The sequence below is a fragment of the Herpailurus yagouaroundi genome, unplaced genomic scaffold (genome assembly GCF_014898765.1).
Source record: "Herpailurus yagouaroundi ecotype Mexico unplaced genomic scaffold, PumYag 100, whole genome shotgun sequence".
In the NCBI taxonomy this organism is placed as follows: Eukaryota; Metazoa; Chordata; class Mammalia; order Carnivora; family Felidae; genus Herpailurus; species Herpailurus yagouaroundi.
In genome coordinates this window covers 4649849-4663385 of record NW_024412391.1, presented here as the reverse complement: position 1 = coordinate 4663385, position 13537 = coordinate 4649849, and the positions used below count along the sequence as shown (strand labels likewise).

At 45.3% G+C, this 13537-nt stretch overlaps 1 protein-coding gene across 1 annotated transcript in view; it reads right to left on the bottom strand.

Annotated features, from left to right (window-relative positions):
- NOBOX (NOBOX oogenesis homeobox) overlaps positions 1-6956 on the bottom strand; it is a 13918-nt gene extending 6962 nt beyond the window's left edge. Inside the window, 4 exon segments of the mRNA XM_040473055.1 lie at positions 52-326; positions 2820-3064; positions 4422-4621; positions 6541-6956. Coding sequence (XP_040328989.1) covers positions 52-326; positions 2820-3064; positions 4422-4621; positions 6541-6776 — 956 coding nt within the window. The 5' untranslated portion in view covers positions 6777-6956.
- Positions 6957-13537: the final 6581 nt, after the last annotated feature.

Sequence of the window (13537 nt, the reverse complement as noted above, 5' to 3'; positions counted from 1 at the left end):
CGGCCCGCGCCTCCGCGCCCCGGGGCCGCCTGCCCCCGACGGCTGGCCTACGGTCCCGGGAGCTCGGCGGTGACTCGGCCCCGGGCCCTCCGTGCAAACTGGGGGAAGGCCACCCGCCCTGGAGCGCTCATCCAGGGAGCGCCCCACGCCGGGCTGTCCGCGTCCCCGCGGCTCACCGAGGCTGCCCCGGAACCCCCACCCCTCCACTCGCCCGAGAGCACAGAGCTGGCCTCCGGCGACGACGAGCAAGAAGGAGCCCGCGCTGCCGGGTAAGCCGCACCGAACTCGCGGCGTGGCCGGGGCACCACCACACACGCGCCGGAGGCCTCGGGGGGGGGGGGGGGGGTGCGGTCCAGACCAAGCTCCAGGTGTTTTGCGTTAAGGGTTTAAAAGACTCTGGACACCACGTGCTTTCCTGCTACAATCACCTATCCATCCGTTTCCCTGCGCGCCCGTTCCGTTGAGGGGCTTGGCTTGTACACTTCGCCTTGGAAGAGGGGCCAAAGCTTTCCTTCTTTTTGCAACAGAAACAATCAAACGGCTTAATCTCATGACTGTATGATGAAAACAGGAGTCTGATGTTTCAGTCTGACTCCTGTTACAGACTAATGTTCTCGGGTAAATAAGGGGCTTAGAAATAGGGCCCAGTTTCTCAGCCAGAAAGGGAGCACTGGAGGCCTCGTGACCAAGGCGTGCAGAGCAGTGAGTTTACAGGAAAAATCAGAACGGTGATACGGTTGTAAATGGAGCCCAATAGTCTGCTTGATTACACATTTATGGGACACCTGCTGTATGCCAGCCACTGTGCACAAGTCCGTTCCTTGCCTGCAGAAGCTCGCTGGTGGAGAGGGGGCTTGAACTGCACTCCAGGTAAGTGGACTGTGTCAATCCAGTGTGGTCAGTGGTGAGTTAGATGTGCACACAGGTTCTTAGGAGCACAGAGGAGCAGGGAGCTTTCCTGGCCTAGGATGGAGGGAGCACGGAAGGTGAGGGGGACAGAGGAGCTGTGAGCTCAAGGTTAAAAGGAGGTTGGTTCATTGCAAACCTTACCTTGTCCCAGCCCTACTTAAAACCCTGCAGTGGTCCCTGCCTGCCCAGGAGGTCAAGACCAGTCTCCCTACTGGGACAGGAGGCTTCCAAATCCTGGCCCTTTTCTTTCAGCCTCAGCTTACCTGCTTTCCTGTGCCAAAGTACTCCAGTTTTACTCTTTGACCCACTGTTCTGAGCGTTCCTAACCTTTCCCTAGATCAGAATTTTTTTTTAACGTTTATTCAGTTTTGATAGAGACAGAGCGTGCACTGGGGAGGGGCAGAGAGAGAGGGAGACACAGTATCCCAAGCAGGTGCCAGGCTCTGAACTGTCAGCACAGAACCCAACTCGGGGCTCGAACCCACGGACTGTGATCATGAGCCAAAGCCGGTGCTTAACTGACTGAGCCACCCAGGTGCCCCTAGATCCGAATGTCTTAGGGAATTTGTTTAAAATGTGGCTCTCAGGCCACATCCCCAGAAATTTAAATTGGTGGGTCTAGAGAGGGACCCAGAAATAGCCAGTGTAACAAGCCCCTCAGGTGATTTTTATTCATGTTAGAGTTTGAGACACTGCTAGACCTTTCAAAAACAAAGTCAATTAAAATCATCCTGGGAGGGGAGAGTGGAGGAAGCAGGTGGTGGGGGCTTATATGGAGGAAAAGGACCTTTTCACCTTCACTGAAGTGTCTGGCAGCTAGGAGCCAGGAACACTTAATTTGTTAATGGGTTATCCTACTACGTTAAACTAAGAGTAAGTCATTCTTCTCTATCACATATGTTGTGTTTGCTCTCACTGCGTGGTCGCCCTCTGCCTGGGCGAGGGTTGGAAAAGCAAAGACTCAAATCACCCACAGATTGAACGCCACCCTTAAGATTCAGGGTCTAATTGTACCAAAGTGTTTGTGTTTAAGGGAATTGGAGATGTTGGCATTTTTCTAAACACATAAATCGCTGAACCTGTTGGGCTTGGAGTATTGCATTAGAAAAATTTAAGGTTTCTTCCTTTGTTGATATTCTTGGCTTGCTGTTGCGTGGCTTTTTTTTTTTTTTTTTTTTTTTTTTTACAAATAACGTAGCCGTTTGTTGATTTACATGAAAATTTGCTCTAATGGCTACAAGTGAATTTGGCCTCCTAAGGCTTAGAAGAACATCTTCGTGAGTTTCCTTGGGAAGGGGTAGCGTTGCTGATACATGCTGTTAAAAGTTCCCCCTGATACAGTCCACTTACCTGTAGTACCGTTCAAGCCCCCCTTCCAGCACCAAGGGCAGGAAGACCACTCTTCACAGGGAGGGCGAGAACGTGTTGTTTGAGGAGCGCTTGGGAATATTTATTTCTAAGTCTTGTTTGGTTAGATTTCATCTTTGTGATCGTCACACAACTTCATATGCTCACCTGGCTTAGTGGGCGGGGTTTTTTATTTTTACTTGGAGGGAGTGGTTCTTAGTTTTTGGAGTCAAATTCTAAACCACCACTCACCCTCTCATCAAGAGCCATTTAGTCCAGCATCTCTGTCTTCCCTTGGAGGAGAACAAGACTCCTTTGTCCTTCTTCTCTTTCCACAGTGAGAACGATAACCAGAAGGTGGCTGGTTGAGAGAAATGTCAAAGCAGAAACAGGGTCGTTTGCTCCTGTCTTCCCTGCCACGCCCAGGCGTGGCAGGCCTGGGACCAGAGAGGCAAGAGTAAAGTTGTGAAAGACAGAAATCTGAACGGGCCCTGGGCAGGGAGAGGGCCCAGTCACAGCACACGGGGCGGTGAGGGCCCGGAAACAACCGGGAGGCGAGGCACCTGTCCGAGGCAGAGGGTGGGGGCGGGGGGCCGAGGGCAGCTGGAAGCAGTCACAGGTTCAGGGACCAGGGCGCCCTGAGCCTGAAGAGGGCGAAGGGCCGGATGATCAGATGAACGCTGTGGGCCCATGACGACCAAGCTGATGATGGGTGGTGCCCAGCGGCCTCCTTTGGAAATCCCAGGAAAGGACGGTTTGAGGTCGCCGGTGAGGGGCATTGAGAACACCTGGCTGAAGGGAGACAGCCCTGGCAGGGAGAAAACAGGTGCCGGCATGAGTTAGCCTCATAACCTCTCACCCCCGGGCCCCAAACACTCAAGATTTTATGCTTCTACCAAGAACAGGGACCATGTTTAAGACGTGGGGTTGCTAAGGTAAGATGAAAACAGAGGGAGGCAAACCGTAAGAGACCTTTTTTTTTTAAATTTTTTTAATGTTTATTTAATTTCTGAGACAGAGAAAGAGCATGAGTGGGGAGGGGCAGAGAGAGAGGGAGACACAGAATCCGAAGCAGGTTCCAGGCTCTGAGCTGTCAGCACAGAGTCCGACACGGGGCCCGAACTCACAAACCGTGAGAGCATGACCTGAGCTGAAGTTGGTCACTCAACCGACTGAGCCACCCAGGTGCCCCAGGAGAGTCTTAAATACGGAGAATAAACTGAGGGTTGTTGGAGGCGTGTTGGGTGGGGGATGGGCATGAAGGAGGGCACTTGTTGGGATGAGCTCTGGGTATCATATGTAAGTGATGAATCACTAAATTCTACTCCTGAGATCCTTATTGCACTCTATGTTAACTAACTTGGATTTAAATAAGGTTAAAAAAAAAAAGTCATAAGAGAAAGAGAGGGGGTTGCTGCTGCTTGTTTTTAATCAGCCTGTAGTAATAATAAACCACGTTGCATGTGTTTTGTGATTTAGTTAGTACTTTCTCCTCTGAGCCTCTCTTCCCAGTATTCCAGAACTTTGGAGAAACTTCTGTGCCATGCCAGTCTACTCCAGGATGGTGAGGTTCTAGCAGTAACTGTTGCATGGCATCCAAGATGCCTCAGAACCTGGACCCAACCTTCCCCTGGCCCCCCAGTCTCCTCACAGGCTCTTGTTCTAAGCTCATCCTTTCTCAGAATGGCTCTTGCCACCTCATGCCCCAGGGCCACAGATGGTGTCATTTTATAGGCATGAAACGCCATCCTTCCCTTTTATTTCTGTCAGAGTCTTACTCATACTTCAAAGCCCAGCCCAGATAGTCTCTGTTCTGTGAAGCCATCTCAACTTTCAACTTTCCACAGCCCAAATGAGCGGCGTCCTCCCACTGTGCTGGGTTAGCCTTGACTTGACCGCGCTCAACACAGGCTGACCTGAGAGCCTTGTATGTTCTCTGCGGGAATGTGAGTTCCTGAGTGATAACCTGCATCTGTTCGTGTCCAGCACTTTCTTCTTGCTTTACAAATACCAACTCATTGAGTCCTCGTAATCACCCAGGAAGGTACTCTTATTAGCCACGTCGTATTGAAGAAACCGTGGCATAGAGCTTGAGTACTTTGTCAAGGTCACACACCTGGTAAGTGACACACCCAGGATTTGAACCCAGTTAGTCTGGTTCCCACCCTTCCTCCAAGTCACTAGGCTATACTGCTTATTTATATTTCCGTCACAGCCCTTGAGTGCTCGGCACAGCGATTTATACGTTGGGGGGTGGTCATTGTTCCTTGACCGAAAGTTAATCACCACTGTCAGGAGTTCGGGCAGGAGGGTGGGAGGCGGCCGTGGCTCTTCAGGGAGCCGCAGTGACGGGAATTTTCTGAAGCTGGGCCAGTGACAGTCCCGTGAGTCTACACGTGAGATAAAATTTTGTAGAACTAGATGTACACACACACACACACACGTGAATGTATATCAAATTGGGGACAGCTGGGTAAGCTCTATGGCTGGTGCCAACATATGTCTCCTGGCGTGATCTTATTTCATACTTACGTACAGTGTTACCACCACAAGGGGGGAATGGGTAATGACTCCGTGGGATCTCTCCATATCATTTCTAACAACTGCATGTGAATATACGATTATCTCAAAAAAATTTTAAAAATCTTTAATGTTTAGTTTTGAGAGAGAGTGCGAGTCAGGGAGGGGCAGAGAGCGAGGGAGACACAGAATCTGAAACTGGAAACTGGCTCCAGGGTCCGAGCTGTCAGCACAGAGCCCAATGCGGGGCTTGAACCCACGGACTGCTGCAAGATCATGACCTGAGCCAAAGTTGGACACTGAACCGATGGAGCCACCCAGGCACCCCTCAAAAATTTTTTTTAATTGTTGATCCCAGTTTATTGTTTTAAAAATAAATAAACATTTTTATTTTTATTTTTTAAATTTTTTTCATGTTTGTTTCTTTTTGAGAGAGAGAGACAGAGCAGGAGCAGGGGATGGGCAGAGAGAGAGAGGGAGGCACAGAATCCGAAGCAGGCTCCAGGCTCTGAGCTGTCAGCACAACGGGGCTTGAACTCACGAACCATGAGATCATGACCTGAGTTGAAGTTGGACGCTTAACCAACTGAGCCACCCAGGTGCTCCATAAATAATTTATGCTCCATAAATTTTTTAAAAACTGTTTGTTTATTTAGAGAAAAGATGAGCAGGGGAGGGGCAGAGAGAGAGGGAGACAGAATCCCAAGCAGGCTCCGTGGTGTCAGTGCAGAGCCTGACACAGGGCTTGATCCCACACACTTGGTGATCGTGACCTGAGCTGAAATCGAGTCAGATGCTGAATGGACTGAGCCACTCAGGTGCCTTGATCCCAGTGTTCTGACCACAAATTCAGTTCTTCTGGACTCACGTTTAATTCACAGAAATAACATTTCGTGTATAAGTAGCACTACTAACCTTTTGTTGACGATAATTGTAAAACATTTAGATTTAAATTATATTTATTTCTTCAGGGCTATGGATAGGAACTCAGAGGAATGTGTGTCTAACTTGTTTTAAAAAGTAAAATAGGGGCGCCTGACTGACTCGGTTGGTAGAGCATTTGACTCTTGATCTCAGGGTCATGAGTTCAAGCCCCAAGCTGGGCAGGGAGCCTACTTAAAATAAATTTAAAAATTTTTTTTTAAAAAAGGTAAAACAATAACAATGTCTCTGTTATAATAGGAATGCAAATTTATTAGGAAAATACTGATAAATACAGAAGGATTAGAAAAGGAAAAATAATTTTTCAATTGTATTTCAATATTGATATTGAAATTCAATATTTCAATATTGAAACAATATTTCAATCTGTATTGTTGCAGCCTTCAGAATTTATTGAGTGATGCTGTAATTTAACTAGTCTCCACCTATTGGAAAAAACATTTAAAGCCTTACATTTCTCAAAACTAGAAAAGCAAATTTGAAATAAACCTGATTTTTTCTCTGGCAGACTTTTTTTTTTTTAATCTCTTCCAATTAGTGATTGATTTGATTTTGTTCTTTTCTTTTCTTTTCTTTTCTTCTTTTTTATTACAGTCCCAACCGAACCTGTGAGGAACCACAAAGTTGTTCGTTGCACAGAAACAGACAGGCAGCCAGGCTGGCAAGTGTTCAGCTAAAGTGTTTCCTCAAGGAGGAGTCAGGGATTCTGAGGTCATAAACTTGACAGGCCAGCAGGGCAGCTTTTAAGAGAGTAGGATTCCCTGAACACGTTTTTTTTCCTCGTGTGGTATCCTGGGGCTAGACCTCTGCCGGTGGCCTGACGGATTTCTCTGGTGTTCAGGTCTGGGTCGGCGACCCCAGGAAAAAGTGCTCTGCCAGGGGACCGTAGTGTGTGGGAAGAGAGCGCGGTCTTCTGGCCACAGCGTGGTCCTCACGGTTCCGCTGGTTCTTTCGGGACACGGACCCCTGTCCTCCTGGGCTGTGAAGCCATCCTTGTCCCCCATGACCCAGGTGCCCCCCAGGTCTGGTGAGTAGTATGGAAGGTGAGGTCCCGTCATGGTCAGCAGGCTCCTCTGCTCTTTGGGGGCTCCAGGTTTTTAGGTCCGCTTATCTTCGGGTGACCGTTCGAAGTCCGTGGGGTCACAGATGACCTGCCCCTGTCTTTAAATGCCTCCTGGTGCTTGTGTGGGCTAGCGTGGGCTAGAAGCTAGGAGAGGCTTCCTTTGCATGGAACTGGGGAGCGGGGGGAAATCCTGGGCTCGCCTATTGTGAGGTAGAGAATCCAAACGATGGGAGGTGAGCTTGATCGCCTGAGAAACAATTCAGCCCCGCAAAACCTATCGTTCAGTTCGTTGGAAAGACAAGGCAGCAAGAGAACCAGATAGGCTGCCGACGCAGGCCCAGGGACAGCGGAAGAGGGCAACAGAGATGGGAGAACCCATATTTAGAATTAGAGACGAACTAGACCTGGTCACGTATGTCTTAAGTCTAGTGACCGAATTTCGGATCTGCGCTCTTTCGAGATCCTGCGGGGCCCGATTTGTTGGCCTCTGTTGATTGGGGCTCGAGAGCCAGGGCGGGCGCTGGTGCCTCTCAGACTTCTCAAACCGAACCTGAGTCTCAGCCCGAACTCCTGATTCCCACCCAGAACGTGTGACACTTCCAGTCCTCTTCATCTTTGCACCACCCGCCCGGCCGGAATTACCCTTGATTTCGCTCTCTCCCTCCCAGCTGACAGATAAATTGTCAAAAACCAGTTCGACCTCCCTGGTGCATCTCCCAGGCTTTAAGCTCCCTCTGCCGCCACCGCTCTGGTCCAAGCCCTTCCTCTCCTGCCGGTCCCTCAGTGACAGCCTCCTAGACTTGTCTCCTTGTCTCCACTCCTGTTGTGCTATAATCCATTCTCCACAGACTTACCCCGCAGTCTAAAAACATAAACTGAGCCACATGTCACCCTTCTGTTTATACGTGGTAAGGACTTTCCGCTGCACCCAGAGGAAAACACAGCCTTCCTGCTAGAGTCCTGCATGATCGGGCTCCAGCGTACTGCTCTGACTGAATCCCGGGTGACTACCCTTGGCCTTCAAGCACCTCGAGCATGACCAAGCTGCTCCTGTCTCGGGGTCTTACGTATGTGCTCCCTGTGCTCGGAAACTGTTGGTTCCCGCTCAGATCTGAGCTTGAACGCTGTCCCTCAGTGAGGCCTCCTTTGGCCGCACTGTCTACTTAACACCTGCCTCCTAATCTTTTCTCTTTGCTTTCGTTACAAGTCTTTTTCAAAAAATTTATCAACGTTTTTATTTTAGTTCCAGTATAGTAAACTATATTAGTTTCAGGTGTATGATAGAATGATTCAACACTTCTGCACATCACCCGGTGCTCATCGTGACGAGTGCATTTCTTAATCCTCATCACCTGTTGCCCCGTCCCCCACCCCCTCCCCTCTGGTAACTACCAGTTCTCTATAGTTAAGAACGTGTTTCTTGGTCTCTCTCTTTTTTCCTTTGCTCATTTTTTTCTTAAATTCCACTTATGAGCGAAATCGTGTGTATTTGTCTTTCTGTGACTTATTTCACTTAGCGTATACTCTCTAGCTCCATCCATGGTGTGCCAAATGGCAAGATTTCATTCTTTTTTATGGCTGAGGAGTATTGCGCCTCGTGTGTGTATACGTGTGTGTATGTATGTGTGCACACGTGCCACCTTTTCTTTTTCCATTCATCTGTTAATGGACGGTTGGGCTGCTTCCTTAATTTTGCTCTTGTAAATCATACTGCAATAATCATAGGGGTGCATGTATCCTTTTGAATCAGTGTCTTTGTATTTTTTGGGGGGGGGTAAGTATCCAGTAGTGCAATTGCTGGATCATAGCTTTTTTAATTTCGGGGGGACCCTCCACGCTGTTTTCCACAGTGGCTTCACCAGTTTGCATTCCCACCAGCAGTGCAAGAAGGTTCCTTTCTCGCCTGTTCTTTCCAACACCTGTTACCTATCGTGTTGTTGATTTTAGCCATTCTGACGTGTGTGAGGTGATATCTCATTGTAGTTTTGATTTGCAGTTCCCTAATGATGAGCTATGTCGGGCATCTTTTCATGTGTCCATTGGCCATCTGTGGGTCTTCTATGGAGAAATGTCTGTTCATGTCTTTTGCTCACTTTAAAATTAGATTATTTTGGTTTTGGGGTGTTAATATATTTTGGATACTAACCGTTATCGGATATGCCATTTGCAATTATCTTCTTCCGTCAAAATATTGCCTTTTAAAAGTTTTGTTGATTCCTTCACTGTGCAGAAGCTTTTTATTTTGATGTAGCTCTAATAGTTTATTTTTGCTTTTACTTCCCTTGCCTCAGGAGACATACCTAGAAAAAATGTTTCTAGGGCTGATGTCAGAGACGTTACTGCTCTCTCCTAGGATTTTTATGGTTTCAGGTCTCACATTTAGGTCTTTCATCCATTTTGAGTTTATTTTTGTGTATGGTACAAGAAAGTGGTCCAGTTTTGTTCTTTGGCATGTTGTCAATTTTCCCCCACATCATTTGTTAAAGACACTTGTCTCTTTTCCCATTGTATGTTCTTTCCTCCTTTGTCATAGATTAATTGACCCTATCATTGTGGGTTTATTTCTGAGTTTTCTGTTCTGTTCTGTTGATCTGTGTGTCTATTTTTGTGTCAGTACCGTACTATTTTAATTACATCTTTGTAATCTTTTGAAGTCTGGAATTGTGATGCCTCCAGCTTTGCTTTTCTTTTTCAAGATTATTTGGTTATTCAGGGTCTTTTGTTTTTCCATACATATTTTAGGGTTATTTATTCTAGTTCTTTGAAAAATGCTATTGGCTTTTTTTTTTTTAATTTTTTTTTTCAACGTTTTTTATTTATTTTTGGGACAGAGAGAGACAGAGCATGAACGGGGGAGGGGCAGAGAGAGAGGAAGACACAGAATCGGAAACAGGCTCCAGGCTCCGAGCCATCAGCCCAGAGCCTGACACGGGGCTCGAACTCACGGACCGCGAGATCGTGACCTGGCTGAAGTCGGACACTTAACCGACTGCGCCACCCAGGCGCCCCAGCTATTGGCTTTTTGATGGGGATTGCCTTAAGTGTGTAGATTGCTATGGGTGGTATAGACATTTTAACAATAGAGGTCCTTCCAATCCATGAGCCTGGAATGTCTTTCCATTTCTATGTGTCATCTTCAGTTTCTTTCATCAGTGTTTTATAGTTTTCAGAGTACACATGTTTCACCTCTTCGGTTAGTTTATTCCTAGGTATCTTATTATTTTTGATGCAATTGTCAATGAGATTATTTTCTTAATTTCACTTTCTTCTGCTTTGTTTTTAGTGTATCCGAATGCAACAGATTTCTGTGCATTGATTTGGTATCCTGTGACTTTACTGAATTCATTTATCAGTTCTAGTAGTTGTTTGGTGGAGTCTTGAGGGTTTTCTGTATATGGTATCATGTCATCTGCAAATAGTGTAGTGAATGTTTTACATCTTCCTTACCAATTTGGATGCCTTTTATTTCCTTCTGTTTGATTGCTGGGGCTAGGACTTCCAGTACAATGTTGAATAAAAATGGTGAGTGCATATCCTTGTCTTGTTCCTGACCTTGGAGGAAAGGCTCTCAGGTTTTCCGCATTGAGTATGATGTTGGCTGTGGGTTTTTCTTATAAGATCTTTGTTATGGTTCCTCTAAACCTACTTTGTTGAGGTTTTTTTTAATGTTTATTTATTTTGAGAGAGAGAGAGAGATTGTGTGAGGAGGGAGGGGCAGAGAAAGAGAGAAGGAGAGAGAGAAACCTAAGCAGGCTCCACACTCAGTGCAGGGCTTGACATGGGGCTTGATCTGATGACCGTGAGATCATGACTTGAGCCAAAATCAAGAATCAGATGCTTAACTGACGGAACCACCCAGGCACCCCTTGCAGGGTTTGTTGTTGTTGTTGTTGTTGTTGTTATCGTGAATAGATGTTGTACTTTGCTAAATGCTTTTTCTGCATCTATTGAAATGGTCATATGGTTTTTACCCTTTCTTTTATTGATGTGATGTTTCATGTTGATTGGTTTGTGAATATTGAACCACCTTTGCATCCCAGGAATAAATCCCATTTGTGGTGAATGATTTTTTTTTAAATTTTGTTGGATGCAGTTTGCTAGTATTTTGTTGAGGATTTTTACATCTATGTTCATTAGGGGTATTGGGCTGCAATTCTCCTTTTTTTAAAAATTTTTAAAAATTTTTATTTATTTTTGAGAGAAAGAGACAGAGTGTGAGTGGGGGAAGGGCAGAGAGAGGGAGGCACAGAACTGGAAGTCGGCTCCGGCTCTGAGCTGTGAGCACAGAGCCCGACGGGGGGCTCGAACTCACGAGTGGTGAGATCACGACCTGAGGTGAGGTCACACGCTTAACCGACTGAGCTACCCAGGCACACCTGTGATCCTCCTTTTTAATGGAGCCTTTGTCTGGCTTTGGAATCAAGGTAATGCTGGCTTCATAGAATGAATTTGTATATTTTCCTTCCTCTTCTGTTTTTTGGACAGTTTGAGAAAAATAGGTGTTAACTCTTCTTTAAATATTTGGTAGAATTCACCTGTGAAGCCATCTGATCCTGGACTTTTGTTTGTTTGGAGTTTTTTTGACTATTGACTCAGTTTCATTGCTGGTAATCGGTCTGTTCAAATTTTCTATTCCTGCTTCAGTTTTGGTAGGTTATATGTTTCTAGGAATTGATCCATTTCTTCTAGGCTGTCCAATTTTTTTGGCGTATAGGTTTTGTTTTTAAAACATTTATTCATTTTTGAGAGAAAGAGAGAGACAGAGCACGAGCAGGAGAGGAGCAGAGAGAGAGGGAGACACAGAATCCGAAGCAGGTTCCAGGCTCTGAGCTGTCAGCACAGAGCCTGACGCGGGACTCGAACTCACTGACCGCAAGATCGTGACCTGAGCTGAAGTCGGATGCTTAACCGACTGAGCCACCCAGGCACCCCTGCATCTAGTTTTTTGTTTGTTTGTTTGTTTGTTTGTTTGTTTTTGTTTGTTTTTCGGCATATAGGTTTTTTGATAATATTCTTTTACAGCTGTTTATATTTCTGTGGTGTTGGTTGTTACTTCTCTTTAATTTGTTATTTTGGTTTTTATTTGGGTCATTCTTTTTATGAGTCTGGCAAGAGGTTTATCCATTCTGTTGATCTTTTCAAAGAACCAGCTCTGGGTTTCATTCATCTGTTCTATTGCTTTTTTAGTTTCTGTATCATGTATTTCTGTTGTGATCTTTATTATTTCCCTCCTTCTGCTGGTTTGGGGTTTTGGTCATTCTTCTTTTTCTAGATCCTTTAGGTGTAAGGTTAGCTTGTTTGAGATTTTTCTTCTTGAGAAGCAAGAATTTTTTTTGCTGCAAACTTCCCTTAGAACTGCTTTTGCTGCATCCTGAAGATTTTGGATCCTTGTGTCTTCATTTTTCATTCATTTCCATGTAGCTTTCAATTTCTTCTTTGATTTCCTGGTTGACCCATTCATTGTTTAGTAGCATGTGATTTAGTCTCCATGCATTGGTGTTCTTTCCAGACTTTTCCTTGTGGTTGCCTTCTAGTTTCATAGCATTGTGGTCAGAAAAGATGTCTTCTTGAATTTGTTGAGACTTGTTTTGTAACCTGATGGGTGATCTATTCTGGAGAATGTTCTGTGTGCACTTGAAAAGAATGTGTATTGTGTTTTAGGATGGAATGGTCTGAATATATCTGTTAAATCCATCTGGTCCAGTGTGTCATTCAAAGCCACTGCTGCCTTTTTGGTTTTCTGTTTGGATAATCTGTCCATTAACATGAGTGGGATATTAAAGTCCTCTACTGCTATCACATTACTATTGATTCGTTCCTTTATGCTTGTTGTTATCTGTTTTATGTCTTTGGGCATTTTCATATTGGGTGCATAAATATTTACAATTGTCGTATCTTCTTGCTGGGTTGTCCCCTTTACTATTATGTAGTATCGTTCTTTGTCTCTTGTTACAGGATTTGTATTGATTATTTATTTTTAAATGTTTTATTTATTTTTCAGAGAGAGAGAGTGCGTGCGAGCAGGTGAGGGACAGAGACAGAGGGGCGGGGAGAGAGGATCCGAAGCAGGTTTTCTGCCAACAGCAGCCCAATCCAGGGTTTGAACTTATGAACCATGAGCTCATGACCTGATCCAGAGTCAGACACTTAACCGACTGAGCCACCCAGGCACCCCACTGTATTTGTTTTAAAGCCTATTTTGTCTGATATAATTATTGCTGCCATGGCTTTCTTTTGATACCCATTTGCATAATATATGTTTCTCTATCTCCTCACTTTCAATCTTCAGGTGTCTTTAGGTCTGAAATGAGTCTTTTGTAGGCGGTATCTAGATAGGTTCTATTTTTTTTTTTTTATCCACTCTGTCACACTCTGTATTTTGATTGGAGTGTTTAGTCCATTTACTGATGGGCACCTGCGTGGCTCAGTTGGTTAAGTATCTGACTCTTGGTTTCAGCCCAGGTCATGATCTCATGGCTCATGGGTTTGAACCCCACATGAAGCTCTGTGCTGGCAGTGTGGAGCCTGCTTAGGATTCTCTCTTTCTCTGTCTCTGTCTCTCTCTCTTAAAATAAATAAAAATAAACATTGAAAAAACCAAAGTAACTATTGACAGATACATATTTATTGCTATTTTGTTACTTATTTTGTGGTTGTTTTTGTAGTTTTTTTCAGATCCTTCTCTTGCTCTCTTTCATTGTTTGTGGACTTTCTTTAGTGATTTATTTGCATTCCTTTCTCTCTATTCTTTATTAT